The sequence below is a fragment of the Erithacus rubecula genome, assembly GCF_903797595.1.
Source record: "Erithacus rubecula genome assembly, chromosome: 3".
Lineage (NCBI taxonomy): Eukaryota > Metazoa > Chordata > Aves > Passeriformes > Muscicapidae > Erithacus > Erithacus rubecula.
In genome coordinates, this window is record NC_136689.1 from 90,021,132 (window position 1) to 90,041,055 (window position 19,924).

The 19,924-nt window shown below is 43.2% G+C and overlaps 1 protein-coding gene across 7 annotated transcripts in view; it reads left to right on the forward strand.

Moving 5' to 3' along the window:
* RIPOR2 (RHO family interacting cell polarization regulator 2) overlaps nt 1–19,924 on the forward strand; it is a 67,115-nt gene that overhangs the window by 25,642 nt on the left and 21,549 nt on the right. For 4 of the 7 annotated variants that reach the window (XM_079300834.1, XM_079300832.1, XM_079300837.1 and 1 more), the window contains exons 2-9: nt 7,541–7,667; nt 8,779–8,934; nt 9,563–9,641; nt 9,858–9,881; nt 10,907–10,960; nt 13,737–13,886; nt 14,776–14,839; nt 18,691–18,734. In XM_079300834.1, coding sequence (XP_079156960.1) covers nt 7,541–7,667; nt 8,779–8,934; nt 9,563–9,641; nt 9,858–9,881; nt 10,907–10,960; nt 13,737–13,886; nt 14,776–14,839; nt 18,691–18,734 — 698 coding nt within the window. Of the gene's footprint in view, nt 1–7,540; nt 7,668–8,778; nt 8,935–9,562; nt 9,666–9,857; nt 9,882–10,906; nt 10,961–13,736; nt 13,887–14,775; nt 14,840–18,690; nt 18,735–19,924 lie in introns of all 7 variants that reach the window. The other 3 variants (XM_079300833.1, XM_079300831.1, XM_079300835.1) reach the window with 1 other exon arrangement.

The following is a 19,924-nucleotide window of genomic DNA, read 5'->3' on the forward strand; positions in this document are numbered from 1 at the left end:
ATGCCAGCTGAATATGATTGCCCTGTGTCTCTAATGCTCTAGGGAGCAAGATTAGGGAGAGCTCTATGTGGGCTCCTGCGCATGCTCACCCCAGCCACCAGTGTGAAATAAATGTTGGAACTGAAAAAAAAAAGGAGGTCAGCTGCCATGAACCCATCTGTTGTGTGCAGAGCCATTTAGGATCAAATTTGTTTTCCTTGGGTTTGTTACAGTGAAATAACTCATTTGCATTTTCCTCTCCTTAGGTTTTCAGCTATACCAAGGGGAAGGTGCAGTGTAGGTCTTTCTATGAGGGGAGGTTAAGCAGAGGCTCCCTGGCAACAAAAATAGAGAAACAGAGGCATTGCACTGAGAGCTCTGATGGAGTAGCTGCAAAAAGGGGAGGAAGAAAGCTAACTGTGGTATGAGACAAAGCTGCTTTCACCTTAGCCACTGCCAATCCTTATTTCTGTGTTCTAGTGAGGTGATGAGAATTAGAGCCAAAGGCATGTTTTACATTAAAAATAAAATTAAATTAAAAGGCCTCACACTGACTGTGATATCTAGACTGCTGTGAGAGGACTTACTGAATTTATGGAGCTATACTGGAGTGGGAGCATCAGCTATTAGGTTCTATGCATTTACAGTCATATCTACTTTACCATTTTGCTCTTGACCTGGATTGTTAGCTTCTTCCTTACTGTTTATGTACATCATCCAATTCGGGTAGGAGGAGCAGAACAAACAACATGGGCTGTTCCAGATGGTAGACAATTTGTATTTCTGCTCAGGGTGTCTAGTGATGAGTTAGCAGATACTGTAGCATTTGAATTGAAATTGCCCTTATATGCAACATTAAAATGTTCTTAGAGAAATGACACCATAAAGTATGAGTCTTGCTATTAATCTTTTTCCTAAGGCTTGATACTCTTTGAAACAAAAGCTGAAACTTGGTACCAAAATACTACATTTTCATTTATTAGAAACAGATAATGGTACCTTGTGCCCACTTGAAGGGTTTTCTGCATGAAAAAGTAAAGCTCCCAGCTGTGGGCTTAAGAGCTATAAAAGATGCATCAGTTGCATAAACATTTCTTTGTGCATTGTAAAAACTGAATCCACCCAAACTGAAGGTACTGAAATCCAGCTAATGATGGAATGACTGTAGGTATCCCTGATGGACATAAAGTCATCAGGGAGAAGTGCACTCAAGCCTTTGGAGAGATGCTGCTGGATAATCAGCACTGAGGCTGTCCATGGTGGGGAATTGACCACCTCAGTAGGAGCAGGATGAGCTGCAGTGGGCTAAGCTAAGATCCATGTTGCTGCAAGAGATGGGACAGAAGTTTCCCTTCCTGTGCTGCAGCTACCAATGGCTTTGGTGCCCACCCAAGTGTGTCCCATGTGCTCCCACATCTCTTTGGAAGAGGGGGCTCCATCTCAGCTGCATCTGCTCCTCTGTGCAGCACTGCAGTCTGCAGCCTCGGGGGTGAGCCCACGTGGCTCTTTCTGTGCACTAAAATTAACATCTGAGGCTCACGGGTGCACTGGCCTTTCACTGGCTCATGTAGGCTTGGGAAGTGCTCTTGTCAGTGTAGCCATATGCTACTATTTAGGAATATCTCTAAGCCTTGGGCTTCAGGGGAACAAATGCACATGATTTTATTCTGGCAACCAAGAATAGTTCTTCAGATGGAGCTCACATGTCTATACAGCTCTAGGAAATGCTGCCCTGCACAAGGGAGGAGCAGCCCAATCACTGGGAGCATAAAATATGCCATGAAGTTTGTGATTTGTGTAATTGATTGAACAACAGAAGACACCTTTCTATAGGTGGTTCCAGGAGACTCCCACCCCACAGAAATCTTCCTGACACATACAAAATTATAAGCCTGCTCACTCATATGCCTAAGAGTTTTTGTCCTGAAAGTGTAAAGACTCTTGTGCAAGAATTAAATTTCTTGTGAAAGTTTTTATAATGCTCCTGAGCACTCTTACCTGCATATCACTGTCAAATTTTTGTATTAAAAAACCCAAAAGGATATCTACTTTATCATCCAAGATGCATACCTCTGTTCCTTCTAGGAGCCTAGGGAACATGTAAATCATAAATTCCAGGTGGTTATTTGGGCTACTGGCCATGCTGGCCTTGTATTGCCAAAGTGATTCAGCTAAATCAGAAGGAAGAAGTTGGAAACTAAATATTAAAAATTGCTAGACTTAGGCTACAAAAGCAAGCAGCATAATTTGAGGGTGCACTGAATGGGCTTGGCACTGAACTGAGCATGGGTAAGTTTAGGGCTCTTTAGGCTTATGAGTGCAAAGCAGAAAGAATTGGCTTGTTGGGAGGAGGACATGACTTCTAGGACATAACATTCTTCCCTTATTGTGATTGTCTTTTGGAGAGATGCATGGTCCTAAATGTCCTCATAGCATTTAGAAGTTCTTGCCTTTGTAGGCCAGCCAGCCCAATAAGCAGAATATAGGCCTTGGCATAGATGAGAGAGGAAAATATTCTTTCATTAGTCACAAAGATATCAGCTCATTTGTCAGACATTCCCCAGGTTTACAGGTAAGAAATGTTCCTAGCACACCAAACAGAATCAGTTGACTTTTGAAGCCATCCACTCATTTTAGTTAATGGACCCCCTCAGCTCACCTTAACCTAAATTATTATCGCTTAATTTTTAACAGTCTGTGGACCATTGTAGATCAACAAAAGAATCAATATGCAAACCATCTCATTGTAGGGATTACCTCTCCTTATATCCAGAATGGACCTTGAACCATGTGTCACACAGGAAAATAATATAGGAAAAAAATATTATCAAGGATGCTTTCAGTCACTCGGTCCTACTCCACATTCCCATTTAATCAGTGATTATACATAATCCCAAAGTGTCCTCAAAACCTCAGCTGCAGACAGCTCCTTAACACCTTACAGCAAATTCTAGATGTGGAGCCATCACTGTAGCTGCTACAAGGAGAGAACAGGAGGAATTAAGGGCACCATCACCACTGTATATTGCAGCTTTACATGATTGCTAACACGTCTAGCAAAACCAACTTCCCCTCATGTGGTAAGCAAAAAATACCATCTCCAAACAGGCCATGGGGAAGAAGCAAAGAAAAAAGGACTGTGCAAAAGTCACACTAGATTTAACAAATGTGTTTCTGCCTGAATTTCCCCTCTTGGCTTGAATCAAAGTCCACACTGTTTATCAAATATTTTGGCACTGTGAGAGGTAGAGGTCTGTGCTGAGGGTGATAAAGAGAGGGCAGCCCTGTGGAAGTGATTGTCCCTTCCCCACTCATTAGCTCAGGCTCAGCTGTTTCCCCATTTCCAGACTGAAAGGAGAGCTGAGAGAGGGGACTTTTATTTCCCTGAGGACAGAGACATCATCAATTATCTGCCATTCTCTGCTGCAAGCTGTCAGCGAATAGGGCAGACGAGTACTGATAGGATTTCACCTTATCCCTTGACTCACTGATGGGCTCATCATTCAACGGCTGTGCACTTAGCATGGGCAGTACTAATTATATTAATTATACTTCTTACACTTCTACACAGAGCCTGCTTATATTAGCAGTAAGGAGACTGATTTTTTTTTTTATTTTGATAAAACATCATTGGTTCATTAACTATATAGATTTAAAAGTGTAAGCATAGTCATATCCGCTGCTGAAGTGGATCTCTCAAATCACAGAAGCATTTAATATCATTTTAGATGTGCAACTTGCATTACATTGGGAGCAAAATTTATACTGCATGTAGAAGACAGTAGCATTATATCACATAACTGCTAAATGTGGACTGAGAAATGTGATCTCTACCTTGGCATAGCACCAGAATCCCCGTAGCAGTGTTTGGCTGTGGGGATACCCATCAGGCCAGTAAGAGATCTGGGTGAGTCCTCATGGGCTGAGCCTTACTGAAATTGTACTAGCAACTGCATCCATGCATATCATCAGGATACTGCTGTAGTATTGAATTCAGAGGTAGGTTTATGTAGTTGATAGCAGAGAGACCTGTGAGTGGTTTAAGAGGCAGGAAAACAAACCCCTCTTAACAAAGGATATCACAACAACATGACAGATACCCAACTCACAAATGCACTTTGAGTGATGAGTATCATTAATTATCCATCAATGCAGTGCCCATATGCAGCCATTGTCTCTGCAAATCTGGGCCAAGGGGCTGATGCAGAGTCTGCAATTTTCTGGGGTTGGTTGGAAGTGTCTGAGGTGTCATATTATGAATATTAGTTTAAATCTTAAGAACAGATGGTGTTTGTAAAATAGAGTCAACCTTTAACCTGACCAATGGAAAATAACTGAACAGAACTGAGAGATTTCACCAGTTCTGACTCTGTTACCTCCTTTTATCTCAGCTTTCTTCTGTACAGAAATTAAACATACATTATTCACCAAGATTATATATAATATATAGGGAGAGGCCACAAGCCTATCTGGGCTCTGACTTCTGACCATTTTATGCAAAAGCAAAGCAAAAGTAGCTCCAGGCAGGTCTTCAATTTGCATTTCAATTGCATTTCTTGCACATTTTTTCTGGTGTCTTGGGGAAAGTCTTAGCTACTAAAGCCTTTCAAAGCCATTGGAGTGCTTGAACGAAATAAAGAAAATAAATAAGTACATTCCTTTTCCAAGAATATTTATTTTTTAAGTTTGCCCAAAGGAAAAGAAAATCAAAACAGTTCCAGTGTTTCTGCACAGTCAGATCTGGACACTAAGATTCTGTTCAGAGTGAAAGCCATTCATATTCTGTTCATATTGATAGAGAATCATGCAGAAGAACATGCATTTTCACAACAATTTTGAATCTAAAGCCCTTGTCTTTTTGTAGCCAATGTGGTTGTGATTAGCATCCAACTTCAAGTTTTGTTTTATCTCTCTTATTTTTTGAGGAATGGTTGATGTTTGTGCAGCTAAATTTCCTCTGCCTGTCAGTGTTGTTTAGCTCCTCCTAGCTCTCCAGATGTTGTCAGGGTGTCTGTGTTAATCATCCTGCCAAGCGATGCAAGTGCTGAACACTTGCAATGGATTTTCTGCTCCTTGGCTCTCTAGACCTGATTTTTAATGCAAATCCTTGTATGGGAGCAGGCAGATTGCAGCCTAATTGTCTAAAGGTTATTTGCAAACCCAAAGGGAACTAGCTGTGCAGACCCCAGAGTACTGTGGTGGGTGGTTTCCGCTCTGTCTCTCAGGAGGTGGCTCTCTGTGGAGTTTGAGCTGTTAGGCATAAGCTGGCACAGGGGAACTCTGTACCATCTACAGGGTTGTGAGGCTTGACCCTGGAAGCTGCAAATTGTCTTCTGGCAAGTGCTGTGCCAGGTATCAGCAAGCCTGAGCACAGCTCAGCCCTGCAGAGATGTGCTGAGAGCCTTATGGACATAGGGGTGAGTACAGAGCCAAATCTGGGCTCTCACTGACCAAAGACTCAAGTACCTCCAGCTGTGGCTGAAGTATGTTTATCCCTGTGTGAGTTTGCCAAAGTACATCCTCACTGTGGTATCTGAGTTTGTGAGGAGCAGCTGTGCAGAGCCTCTCTGCTCCTCCACCCTCTCCCCTAACCGTGGGTTTGTGCCCAATGCAGGTGCTCATGGCCCTGGTCTGCCTGAGAGCAACTTCTCTGTCCCGGGGGTTTGTCCTTGCTGTGGTTAAACTCTGAGCCCTGAGCTGAATGGGCTGCACCTGGGCTAGGCAGGGACACCATGTGGTGTCTCTGAGGCTGTTCAGTCAGGGGGCAGCCCTCATTCCCAAAACAGGAAGATGTACTCTGCTTGGGTTGTGCAATAGAGAAAATGTCTCATTAGCAGTAGTGCTGGCAATCCTGGGACTGGAAGAAATGTTTCTGGCAGAAGTCTTGCAGAAATATTCCTGAAAAAGCAGCTCCTTGGGCAGTGCAGTCTCCTCCAAAGAGAAGCAGTAGTTTGCTATGGCACCTACTGCCACCCCAAAGAGTATTTGCCTAGCTTAATGCTGCAAATTAAATATAACTGAACAGTGCACAATGTTTCCCCACATATTTGCTTTCTGCAGTGAATGTTTGCCATGCAAGCACCACGTAGCTCTGGTGCTTATCATTAATAAATATGTTCAGTTGTGAAGGCTCACAATGTAGATATCTGGCTTTCACAAATGGCTGGGTTTTTTGGCACTTGCAATCATTCCTGATCTGTGGGGATGAGAGAGCAGTTTAGACTTGCTGTCACCCCCTCAGCCCTGTAGGTCAGAGTTTCACAGAACATCAGCTCTGCTGCCTGCAGGCAGCTCCAGCCCCTGCCATGCCATCCTGCTTCATTACCAAGCTCATCCCTCAGCCCAGCTACTGGAGTCAAATGAACTGAGGGCATGGGGCAGACTGGGTCCAGCTTTTAAAATAGATGGAAAAAAACTGCTAAAACTCCTCTTTTTCATTTTCTGTCAGGTTATTTTTAAGCTGGCCTAGTTTCTCAGTCCATTTCACAGCACTCTGGTGTCATCAGCTGAACTGACATCCCAGGAAGAATAGAGGTGGTGAGAGGCTGGGTTCTGCAGGATGATGGAACTGTGTCTGGCAGTACCTGCTGACCAACTCCCTCTTCTCCAGCATCCCCATTTTCCTCCTTCTCCCTGCCCTGCTGCTTGGCCTGTGTTGGCCATGGTGCTCCTCACAGATTGTGGGGCATCCCTCTTACCAGAGCAGCACAAAACCAAGCCAGCAGAAAAATTAATTGTCTGCCAAGGGCAGGGACAAGAAAAACAGTGGATTAAGGAGAAAAGGAAGATAAAGGCATCCCCCTTTTCCCTTGTGGCAGCAAACAGAGCTGCTGTGAACCGTAACACTTCTCTGCTATTTATTTGTGGATGGATTGAAATCATCCTAGTTTAGTGGAGATGCCAAGCTGGGCATTGGAAATGAGCACACAGAGGGCAAGGGCTTCCTCCCTGCTGAGGCCCCCTGGACACATGAAATGCAGAGCATACAGTGCCTGGAGCTTGTTTCCTCCTCTCTCTTCACAGTGGAGGGCATTCCTCTCATCACAGCTTGTCATGGCTGCACGTGCACCCACTGTGTCTTCCTTCTCAGCAGCCCCTGGGCTGAACAGCCATGGCATCAAGGATCAAAGGGGAGCTGCAGGGCATTCATGATGTATCAATCCTTTTAAAAATTATTATTGCATATAATCACAGTTCACAGTGACGGTGAGTGCCTCCTAAGAGCTGTGCCCGCTCCCATAATTCCCAGGACAGATGGAGACACTGGGGCTGGGGCTGAAGCATGCCAGCCAAGGCAGAAATTTCTAGTCCCACATTCAGCCCCTTTTTGTGTCTCTGGTACATTTTCTATAGACCCTGGGCTGGAAGTCAGAAGTTAAAATAGGAGTGTTTTGGTTTTGAGTGGGAATGTTTGGAAGTGCAAACAGGTTTGTGCCCTGGCTTGCAGCCCCTCGTGGGGTTCAGGTACCCCTGAATGTCATGTATAGGCACCAGACTGGCCTCACTGCCTGCCTTTTACCATGACTCTATCCTCACTGACATGCTTTCTGTTGTCTTTCAGGAATATCTCCGAGGCTCCCTGACATCATGTCAATAGGATCACATTCATTCTCCCCAGGAGGTCCTAATGGGATTATTAGAAGCCAGTCCTTCGCTGGCTTCAGCGGGCTTCAGGAAAGACGGTCCAGGCAAGTGTCCTTGCTCTCAAAGGGGAGTTTCAAAATCAGGCTGTGAGGGAGTCTTGGGCTTTAGGGGATGAAGGAAGAAAGGAGGTGAGAGAGGACTTCTTTCTCTCTGACTCTCTGCCAAATAGTGTCCTAGGCTAAAATGTCTTTATATATTGCTTGTATAACTAAGCTGTTACCCTCAGCCTGTTTGCCTCTCCTCTGTTAGTGCAGGGCTTCCTCACATGCTTCAGAGCTGTGAGAGAATTTCAGAGAATCATTTTAACTTATGCAGTGATCTCTTCAAAGTATGAAATGTGCAAGAACACTGCACATGATACACCTGCCATCACTTCCTGTTTAAGACTACTGCTGTCTAAAAGACAGTTTTCTCATTGCTGCATCACTACAAATTCAAAATAAAGCTGTTTCCCCGAGTTGTGGAGCCTTTCTGTGCCCTGCCCCATAGCTAGACAGGACTTAGGGCTTTGAGCCCAAGCCATCCAGTCCTAGGTGCTCCCAGAGGCTACTTTACAATTGATTTTAATTTGTGTAGTCTCCCAGTGCCAGACCACCAGTTAGCAGTTGAGGAGTAACAGAAGACAAAGGATTGCCTCCCATTGTCATGCTGTTAGATGCTGATCTACCCGCCAGCAAAGTCCCCAAGGAGGCACCTGTATGCAGCACAACTGTCCTCACTTTGCCATACACTCCATACTCAAGACTAATGATGCTGTTCTCCAGAAACTCTCTTAATCAAATCCCAATCTTCCTTATAACCCACAGGCTTTACACCTGAGATTATCTGGGGCTCCCTTTCTTTTCTGGTTGTAGCTTAGCTCTCTCATGAATTCTCTAATGTGAGTTAGGACAGGCATAGTATAAGACAGAGAAGTGTCTGATCAGCCTCAGACTTGGCCTTGCATTTTCAGACAAGCATTTATGTATGGAAATGCACATATCCCAGGCTGCTCAGATTCTTAACCTGTAAAGAAACACCGTCCTTTAACTGCAGGCGCAGAAGCAGATTCATTTTTTCTAGCAGAGATAATATCAGAAGATTTCTTCAAGCTACACTCCTTTGAGATTTCTATGATTTATAGGGATTTCTTCCTCTTTGATGTTCATTTTGCAGGTGTAACTCCTTTATTGAAAATTCCTCTGCGCTCAAGAAGCCCCAAGCAAAGGTGAAGAAAATGCATAATTTGGGCCATAAGAACAGCACCACGCCCAAAGAACCCCAACCTAAAAGGATGGAAGAGGTCTACCGAGCTCTGAAGAGTGGCCTGGAGTAAGAGCTTTTATTCTGTTTGTTGACTGAAGCTTTCTGTGAAATTTTAGAGCCTAAAGAAATAAGAACAGGGATCCTTCCTCATAAGAGATGAACTTATACCTTTGAGGTCTGGATTGTGATGCTTAGTATCTAAAATATTTGTATGGGAAATACAAGTGACAGAATCCTATTTCCATTCACATTTTGAGAAAAGTTCCCAAAGTCTAGGACTTCAACATCAGATTTTTTTTTACTTTGAGTTTCCTAGAGTCCTATCAAAGGCTTGTATTGCCTTTCAGATAACATCCCAGATGATAACAGGGCTTTTATCAGCCAGATACAGGCACAGAGACTGAAAGGCACCAGCCCATAAACTAAGCAGCAGATTAGCTTACTTGAAACTGGTTGTTCAGTGTAAAGAGAACACCAAGCTCTTATACAGAGTTAAATAAGTGGGATCCTATTTATTCCCAAAAAGGCAGCAGGGAACTGCTTTTAGGACAGATCAACAGTAATGAGTTTTTGTCTGTAAACACATCCAGTGTGGAAAAGCCATTTGTCAGGCAGATTTTCTTTTAGGATGGTCATCAGCCAGCTTGGTATGTGCTGCAGGGCTCACACATCGTTCTCTGGTTTGTGTTTGCAGTGAGTATCTGGAAGTTCACCAGACAGAGCTGGATAAGCTGACTACTCAGTTGAAGGACATGAAAAGAAACTCACGCCTGGTACGTGCCATGCTCTTTCCTCATGTGGATGCACAGTGGCCTTCTTGAGGTGCTGGAGCAGCCAAGGGATGGGTGTGGGATACAGGGAATTTGCACTGATGCTCTTCTTCCCTTCTAGCCATGGTCTTATTTGTGATTTCTGTTGAGTGTCAAACACTACTTGCTCATGGTGCTGTTATGTTGCAAAATTAATCAGTTTCTTGTTCTCTGTTGCAGGGAGTCCTGTATGATTTAGATAAGGTATGCTGCTCTCTTTAACACTCATTTTGCAAGGAAGCATCAATATCCATGGATATATGTGTTCATGGAAACATTTCTCAGAGGGATCTGTTAGCCATGCCAACACCTGCATTTTCAAAGGAAGAAGTGCCACTCCCTTCCTCTTCCCAGGGGCACTGGTATTGCCCACTAATGCAGCATCAGACAGAGTGTGCTCACTAATCTGGCATCAAACATACCCCACCAACCTTTTTACTGAGGTCAGCTAGGTCAAACTGGCCCTGGGATGGGCACAGACAGAGAGACAGACCCCTGCCAGGCAAGGAAGGAAGGAGGCAGAGGAGAGACTTCCTTTTTCTGTTAGCTGACAGCCATTAAATCCTATTCCTTGTGCAAATTCTCTCAGCCAGCTCCAGTCAGATGGGGGCTGATAGGGGTGCACCAGAGGGCTGGGGGAGATCCAGGTCAAGCCCCAGTTCATTCCTGCTCCTGCCAGTTCTGAAGAAAGAAAAATTGAAAATATATTTTCCCTGCAGGAAATTTTGGGTGAAAAAAAAGCTTTTAAAATATTTCCTGAAAAAGTATGACTTTTTTTTTTTTTCAGTCAAAATGCCAAGCTTGAGTTTATTCTCAAAACCAGCTTGCTAAGGAAGACAATGGATCTTGAAATGCAAAACCTGATTATTATTTTTTACGGGATTTCAAAATACTGAAAATAGTACTTTTTAATCTAAAAAAAAAGCTCTGCTTTGTTTGTTTGTTGGTTTTTAAAATAATAATTAGAAAAACTTAGAGAAATCCCATCAAATAAAAATGATTTTTTAATTTAAAAATATACATTAGGTAAAGAAGTGAAGGAGCTCCATTGTCAGCAGTAGTTTAACAGTAGTAGGGTGGGACAACTGATTCCAGATTTGTGGTCAAAGAAATCCTGTGTGTTTTGAGGAGGAGTATCTCAGATCCATGGGGACTAGCAAATCTAGCATGGCAATGTCTTGCTGATTTCTTTAAAGGTGCTTCACCCTCTGCCTTTTCCTTTATTTCAGCAAATCAAAGCGGTTGAGAGATACATGAGAAGGCTGGAGTTCCACATTAGCAAGGTAATGAGCTCTCTCCTATCATCTTTCTTCTGCATCTGTTCCTATATTATTGAGGAAACAAACCCTTGGCCTCCTGCTAGCCCTTTGTGCTGGGGAGGCCACTCCCAGGTTTGCTGGTTTTTCCACAACAGGCTGATGGTCAGAGCCAAAGAAAGGGTTTCCACACAGACCCCAAGGTCCAGCCATGCCCCAAGACACTCCCACATACTTTTAAGTACAGAGAGAACATAGGGTTGGAGACTTGCTGGGGAAAATCTATCTCTCAGCATGCTTATTGCCAGACTTTAGGTAGAAAGAGTTGCATCTGAAAGCAATTTAATTCAGCAGTTATCTCTAGCACACACAGCAGCTAGTTTGGATTTATTCCTGGATTTCACTGCTAATGCTTTTGCTGCGTGGTTTGGGGCCCACATCCACTTGAAAGCATCGGTGAGAATATCAGTGGAGGTAATTGTGATTTACACTAATGTGTTTTAGAGCTGGACAAAATCCATGGCGTGTATTTTCTTACTTATAAACATATCTGATAGTGATTAGTTGCTTTTTTGAGCCTGACAAAGGAGTGAATTATTTTTGACACATGAAATGTCTTTTGAGAGTCATTTGAAAAGCATTTGCACAGCTTCAAGTCCTCTAATTACGACAACCTATCCCAACCTTTTAATTTCACTCCTCTCTTACTCTTGGAGCTGAAAATAAAAATATAAATCATAAGGCGATAGACTGAGATTTTGTTCCCCAAGCCACCTACTCCCTTGCTGGCAACATGAATGGCAAAAATTAGTACTTAAGGAACATTTCCATTCTAATCCTTCCCACATCAGCCTGCTCAGAGCTAATGGTTTCTGGGTTTATAATAAGAGTGAAAAGCACCAAACACAAGAGGTAGTGCCGGTCAGTATTACTCAGGCTTGCCAACTCCATGAGTTCACTCTCTGTAACCCACAGCAACAGAGACAAAAGGAGCTGAGTGTGTGGCATTAAAGCTCACAGACTTGGGCAGGTGGAGAAACATCTTTGTTTCTAATGATAGAGAAGGTTTTTTTCAGCAGTATTTGATCAGGAACACAGAGGTGCCTTCTGTCTTTTACCTGCCACTGCTCTGTAAAGGAAGCAAAGCAGGGAAAACAGGGTGCATAACAGCAGATCCCACATACCTGGGGAGCAGATGAGCATGTCCTACCCACACTCACATGGGCAGCAGTAGGACATCAATCCCAGACCAAGGCTCCACTCCGATGTCAGAAGTAAATACCAAGTGACAGCTATTTATAGTGGCTGCAAGAGAAGCAGGAATGAGTATGAGTACAGAAAGCTTTTCTCTTAATTTCAAACTGGCAAAATGCTCCCTGTGTCTTTATTACCTTACTCTGAACTCTTTCACTTTGCAAAGCATTCCTTGTTTTGGGTAGGGTGCTCTCAGATCAGAGGCTTCGACCACCATTACCCAAGATAGCCGTGTAAAAACTGACCCAAGGCTTTGAAGCCATCAGGAAGACAAGTCCCGTTCCAAACAAATTAGCAACAGCACTTTTTGTTAGAGGTTAGGCAGGCTTGGAAAATGGGATTTGGAACATGCCTGGATTGTCACATCAGGCTCATCTCTAATGCAGCACACAGTCATAGACTGATGAAGCCAAGGTGCTGGAAGCTTTCATTGAGAGAAATTCTGCCATGAAAATTCATTATTGAGCAGGAGTACTGTGGGACACAGAGTGTCCCTCTTGATTTCAGAGATAACAATGGAAAGAGTTATTTCAGGTAAAACCTAAATACCATTCTGTTCTAGGAGGGATGTTAGAAGCAGAAAGAAAAGACAGCTCTTCCATTCCTGCCCTTCTCCTCACCCTGATAATCAGGTTGGAAAGCCCACATTCTCTGTATCTGACAGATTTAGCTTATGAAAATATAAACCACTCTATATAGCTGGTGTATACATGTATATATATTACTCAGTTGGAGTAAATGTATACATTCAGTACAGGGATTGGAGACAAAAGGGAAACCAAAACACAAGGCATGTAAATCCATTGCCCCTCAGAAGCTAGATCCAGGTGAGACTTCAGTGTGTGACTATGGTTTGCAAAACTTCCAGAGCACTTACAATATATCGGGTCCCTAAGTTATATCAAAGGAGTGCAAGAAGATGACTAGATGTAAATGTCTGGGGGGAGGTTGAAGTTCAAATACTTTTTAAACTTGACATCAGCTGTTTGTAAGTCCTTTACTTGTGCTGATTCCTTGATTGACTCCCAGTTTCTGGAGGTTGGACAGTAAGAGTTCAAAATATCACTCCTAGCTTCCAATATTACCTATTAGTCAAATATTGCAACAGCCTTGATCCATTAGGGAACCAAGCCACTGCTGATCCTATTAAATGTACCTTTTACCACTTCCAGTCACACAGGCAGTGTGGGCATTGCAGTTGCCTTTTAAAGAGCTCTTCCACAGTGAGATGTTTGAGAAGCTGGCTGCATTCCTGCCTCACTGTTATGATGGGGAGAATGAATAGCAATCCTTAGAGGCATGCAGGGGAAGCAGGTGAATTGCTGGCATCTACTGTAGCTCTATTGAGATTTTTACAGTGGAAATTACTTTTATCTTGTGTTTCTTTTCCACAGACTGTAATACTATCACAGCTTCGTTTCCTCAGCCCCTCCATTGGATATAACAGTTTGGCTGAGATTTCTTTTAAGGCAAATGACTTCATTGTGTTGGTTTTATTTTGCTGGGTTTTCTGGGTTTCTTTTCAGTACACTTCCCTTGTTCCCACTAGGTGGATGAGCTTTACGAAGCCTATTGTATCCAAAGACGTCTCTGTGATGGTGCCAGCAAAATGAAGCAAGCTTTTGCAATGTCTCCTGCCAGCAAAGCAGCTCGAGAGAGTTTGACTGAAATCAACAGGAGCTACAAAGAGTACACAGAGGTACATCCTCATCAGTTCATTCTGTTCACTCTCACACTGTTTGAAAGCCATGAGAACTTTGCCACTAATTACAGGGAGAGTTTCATTTAGATAGAAGAAATAATAGCAAACTCAGCAAAGAAGAGTTAGTATTTGTTTTTCTACAATTACCTGATGTCTGACAAAGACAGGTCATATGGGCCCAAAGAGTTTCTTGAAATAACAGTTTAGACTCTATGAGAGCAGGGTTGTACCTAGGAACTGCAGCACAAAAACATAAATCTGCCCCAAACTTACTTACACTCCAACTACCTCTTTCCTGCCTGCAGATTTAGGGATGTCAGGTTGACTGGAAACCATGTGCCTACAGACATATGCTGCATCCTATGTGTTGTACTTGCTGTGATCAAAATGTATTTTATTAAACAGGCAGTAGATGATGAAAACAGTCTAAGAGTGTTGCAAATATTCCAGCACACAAAGTGTGACAACCTTCCAAAATATGAAGGAAGAACTGGAGAGAATCTGATACCCAGTCTCTCACAGTCTTTTTTCTTAATGTAGTCCATGTTCTTGAGAGATTAACTCAAGCAGGGAGCCACTTTGGTATAGAGCTGCTGCTGTTGGCATGAGTCCTGGCTGGAGAGTACCAGTACAGTGAGCAGGTTATGCTCCAAGGGCCAAACCTTCCCTTTTGCCATCAGGATTAAGAACAGAGAGACACAGGGTTGCAGTATCAAAATAAGCAGGCATAGCTACCATTTTTTAGGGCCAGACCTAGCTAAACAAGAAGGATGGCTCTGAGTTTGATTTTATAGCAAAATATCTTGAATCTATCATTACAAACAGACTTTAAAAAAAATCTCCCAAAGCAGTTTTTCTGACCTCGCTGTTCTCTTTTCCAACACAGAACATGTGTACCATAGAAGCAGAGCTGGAAAACCTATTGGGGGAGTTTTGCATCAAGATGAAAGGTAAGTGCCTTTTCACCTTTTCCTTCTTTCTCAGAAACAGTAGCAGTTGCTGCACATATTGGTGAGAGAATTGAGACATGCTGTGTGACATGCATTTATAAGAGGTGGGGTTTCTCACCCCACTCAGTGCTGAGCCTTCAAACTCCTAATTTACACCCTTGTTCTAAACAGGAACACCAATGCTTTCAGACTTTCTGAGATTCTGGTTTTTGTTTTATAGACTAATTACCTCCCACAAAGACTCCTCCCAACAGTCAAAGCAATTCAGTTTTGAAGGCTGCTGTAATTTTTCCCTCTATTTCAGTAATTCTTGGAGGTGACTAGGAAATTATCTGAATTTCCATGGAGCTGAACTTGAAATTTAAAATAACTGCTTAATTTGACATCTAACTCCTTTACTTTTGTTTATTGTGACCAATACTATTTGTCATCAAATGTGAAAAAAGCAAAAAGCTGGGGATAGTTTTCCTAGATAACTCTGTGATGGCATTCACCTTTCCATTTTATTCCTTGTCTTTATGACAGGGAAGTTTATGGGTTTGAATACAATAGAATCAGTTTTACTTGAAGCCTCAGTGGATCATCAGGTATTGCTAATGCTGTTATCCCTTTAAGATTCAATGTCTTAAGAGATTGGGAGGGGATATCTTTTTTGGATCTTCAGTCACTGGCATAAGAATAGTTTTATAAAACACAGTCAGCATATAAATATTCATGAGCACTTAATTCTTCACTTGATATCTTGACATTTAAAACATCCACAGTATTGCTGGTGGAGTTTTGAGAGCTCACAAATTCATACAAGGTTTTGATTCTGCCTGCCTTGTCACAGTTGTTTCCTATGATTGCATTGCATAAGATTAGGATTAATCTTAGATTAAATTAAAATAGCTACCCTGCGCTCTCATATTAGAGAAAGCAATTGCAGCAGATGTTGGAGTTCTAACTCCATCCCTCAGGTTTTAGATGGACACACAGAGACTGAGCCAGATATTTCTGTACCCACATCATAACCACATGCTGAATGAAACAATGTCACAGAGTGTATAAAGGGAGTTTCCAGCTCCCATGGAGCAATTTCTTGCTGTAAATGCAGTGCACAGTTCCTGACAGCAGGACATGTTGCAGAAGGTGTCACAGTCAAGTGTCAAATGTCTTGGCTGAAGAGGTCTGGCCCCTTCTCTTTTGGATGCCAAATCCTCTGGCAGAACTCAGGGGTTCTGGAGAAGGCAGGTACTGCACTCACATGTGGGAGCAGAGCACAAAGCACAAGCAGCAGCTGCTTCTCAACACAGTTTGCATCACGTAAAGAAACCCAAATTAGAAAACAGCAAAGAGAAATGCCGTATTAAGTGTTCTCTAATTAGGGCATCTGAGATTTCTATCTAGATAGTTTTCCCTAGGAACAGGAATCCTGTAGGACAATACAGCCATCACTGTTGCAACAGCTCTGGCACAAAACCCTGCAGATCACACAGCAAGTTTCCCCCTTAAGATATACTGCAGCATATCTAGCTAACTTTAGGATCTAATTTAAAATCAAAGCATTCCTTTCCCCAAAGCTTATCTGTTCCTAGCCATTCCAGTGAAAGTTATTTTTATTTTGTGCCCTCTGTCACTTACACTGAAAGCAAGCCAACCTACACAATGCTGTCAGGAAGGAGGGGAGCTCTTATGACTGATATTTGTAGGAAAAAAAGCCTAATTATTTTTCAAAATCAAGATAATAAATGTGGCAGCAGGCTTAGCTAACTGGTCAGGATTAATCAGTTGTTCAAATTTACCAGGGAAATCCAGTGTGGAAATTCCTGTATGGAATGTGGGTGTCCTACTGTGATGCACAGGAAAGTGCCCTTATAGGTGCTTGAAGAGCCAGGACAGCAGGAGGTGGAAAGCCCAGAGGTTTCTCTCAAGGGAGAACAATATTCTGGCCTGGCACACTGGTGACTCTGTGACACAGAGCCCACCACCAGCAGCCACAGTCCAGGAGTCCAGCATCCTGCACACCAGCAGAGCTGCACAAGCTCCAGGTGACCCTGCCTCCTTACCACAGCCATGTGATGATGTCCCTGTCCCCTGATTACTTAGGCTGATCCCCCAAAAGCAATCTCCTGTCCTGTATGCATTAAAGGCCCTTTTACAAAGGCATGATGTTGGAAATTGTATGATAGAGCCATTGGATCCTGCCTCTTTTTTAGTTCCCAAAAGCCATTCAGCCACCAAAACTTATTCCCTGTGAAAATACTTATGCCCTATGGTCAAGTCAGCACTTAGCCTCCTCTTCATCATGCTGAAAAGTCTTGACCAGCCTTGTTGGGCCAGTCACAGCTCACAGACCTTGACATCCATATGGAGCTTTAAGATGGAGTTTCCTCACCCCTTCACCCCATCCACTGGGCAAAAAAAAGGACCTTTTATATTTTCCTCACATGCTTTTGGTGATGTGTCCCAGGAGAGATCAAATTCACTTATAAAAGCATCCTGGGGAGAGAGAAGCAGTGGTGGAGGGCTAGCAATCTTAAATTATTTATAAACAGTAAATAAATTAGAAAGGAATCAGTAATATGAGCTCTATGCAAGGGCCTCTCTGTTCTGCTAAACACTAAGATGAGCAAAGAAAACTATTTTCTGGTCAAAGAAATGGAAGAGCAGATAAGTAGATCATGGGTACAGTCCATGACTGCACGCAGGGATAGAATTGCTCATGCAGTACAGCTAGCAGAGTAATTCATCCCTGCAAATACAGCCAGCACTAGGGCTCTTCATACTTGCCTTGATTTTGACACACTCCTGTATGCAGCATCCCTTTCTCTGCCACAGGCTTTGTATGTGGCCTCAAGACAGTTTCTTTGGGCACTGCAGCACTATAGAGGCATAGATTTAGATTCACACAGGCAAAGCTGGGTGAGTTTTTATACCAAAAGAAGTGCAATGGCTACATACTGAGGGGATCTGTGAGAAAGGAGCAGCTCCCTCTGTGGGAAAAACAGACAGTTGAATCCTGTAGAAAAGCAGGTCAGCAGGCCAGGAGAGGGGTGGTAATTCCCCTTGGATTTTCTGCTTGGATTTCAGCATGGTCCCTCAGGCAACTTTTGTTTCATATGCACAGTGCTGATATAAAAATAGCATTGTTATGTCCTACCTTAAAAAACCCCAAAACCAAACATAGATCACAAGTGCTTTGTTGTGCTACTTCTCCCACTCTGGGGAAAAATGGGATTAATCTGGTATTACAGATGTCAGTCATATTTTGTGATACACTTACTATTGAAAGCCACTGAGCTATTATGGGAATGATAATGTTATGGAAATGCCAAGCAGAAGGAGCCCCTGTTGCTTGCTGTGTCTCTCTGAAGATGCACTGAGGAGGAATCTGTTAAAGCATGGAGCTCAGTTGGGTCAGGTTGAGCAGCACTACACAGGATCAGCAGCTTGCCTACACCTCACCATAGGAAGGGCTCTCAGCTGAGTGTCTGAAGCCAGATGACATCAGGAAGCAGTTTCTGCCTTTCTGTAGTTTTTATATAAAAGGAAACTTTAGGCTCTCACAGGGAAAAAAGCTGGAAGGTATAGATCTTTTATGTGCAAGAAACCACAGCCCAATGAATTTTATACAGAATAAAGAATAAAATAGAACGTTAAGATGGTGGGCTGTCTTGGTTTGGAGGGTGCGCAGACAGCAGTAAGAGGGGGGATATAAACAGCAGCTGGGGGCTGCAGGAGAGTCTTGCTCTCTTCTGTCCAGGTGTGGCAGTGGTGGCCCTGGGCACCCCACTGCACCCCACTTCTGGGCTCAGCCACGCTTGGCAGCCCAGGCTCTCCCACAGCCCCTCTGTGTCTTTCCTTCTCAGGTCTGGCTGGCTTTGCTCGGCTCTGCCCAGGAGATCAATACGAGGTATGTCTGCATGAGTTTATTGTTTATTAAACAGCAAAAGAATCAAAAGGAAGGCATACTTCTGCTGCTTTTTACATCATGATGAAGAAAACCTTTTCACATCAGCACCTCAATAAACAGCTATTATTTTTCCCATATGTATTCTGCAAAACCTTGCAGTTTTCTGTATGTCTGCTTTTGTCAGGGCATCTGTCTTCAGAGAACTGAGTAATGGCTATTCAAAGAACTATGAGCTTTTATTTTTAACTTATAAAAATCTTGTTTGTGTTACCAAATGTTTCTAATTCCCCTGGAAAAAAGCATATGCCCCATCCCATGCATGTAGGGCAAATGGAACACATCCTTGCAAGCATCCTTTAGTGAATGCATAGGCTCTACTTCGACACAGATCTAAGTAGCAGAAAGACACTGAATAACCATTTCTTGAGACCCAGATGTTACCTGCTGTGAGGCTGCATCAGGATCTTTGGTCATTGCAGTGTTTCAGTAGGGATAATCAGGAGTGTGTTAATTAGAGAGGGATTAAAATAAAAGCCTCCAGCTCTACCAGAACAGAGCTAACCTTGCAAGAAATTGGTAGTGGATCACCCCAACCAATACTTCCTAGCTGCCTTGATCATAGATTCATTTGTTCCTGCTCTCATTCCCTGTGACAAGTGACTCCTGCTGCTCTCACTTCTGCTTCCTCTGTGGGGTCAGTTAGTTGGTGCTGGTGTCTCCCAGCCGGCCCAAAGTCTTCCTGCTCTTGATGCTTCAAACTGGGTCACTGCACTATGGATGTCATTCATTTCCATCATCAGTCTGCCAAAACCTTGCAGCTGGGGAGGTTTCCGATGGGGAATGAGCTGAAAGCTCACCTGCCTGGGAAGGCAGAAGATCCAGCAAGTTGTAGATGTTAGGATAGACCACAGGTGCTCTCATCCTGCCCTCCCAAATCTCTCTTGTCCTTCCACTTTCCCTGTATATGGAATTAATGCCTTGAAGCTTTGTTATGATTCATCAAGTTACATGAAGTTAAAAACTTGGATGAGGGGTACAGTACCAAAAGGAGCAATTAGGGGAGTGAGAGATAGAGATCCTTCTGATTCAATGGGAAGTGGAAGGGCAGCACCTATGCCACTAACTCTTCCAGCCTTTCTCAGACCCTTTCCCCAGTTCTGTTTGTGATATTTGTGCATTGTGAGAGCAGA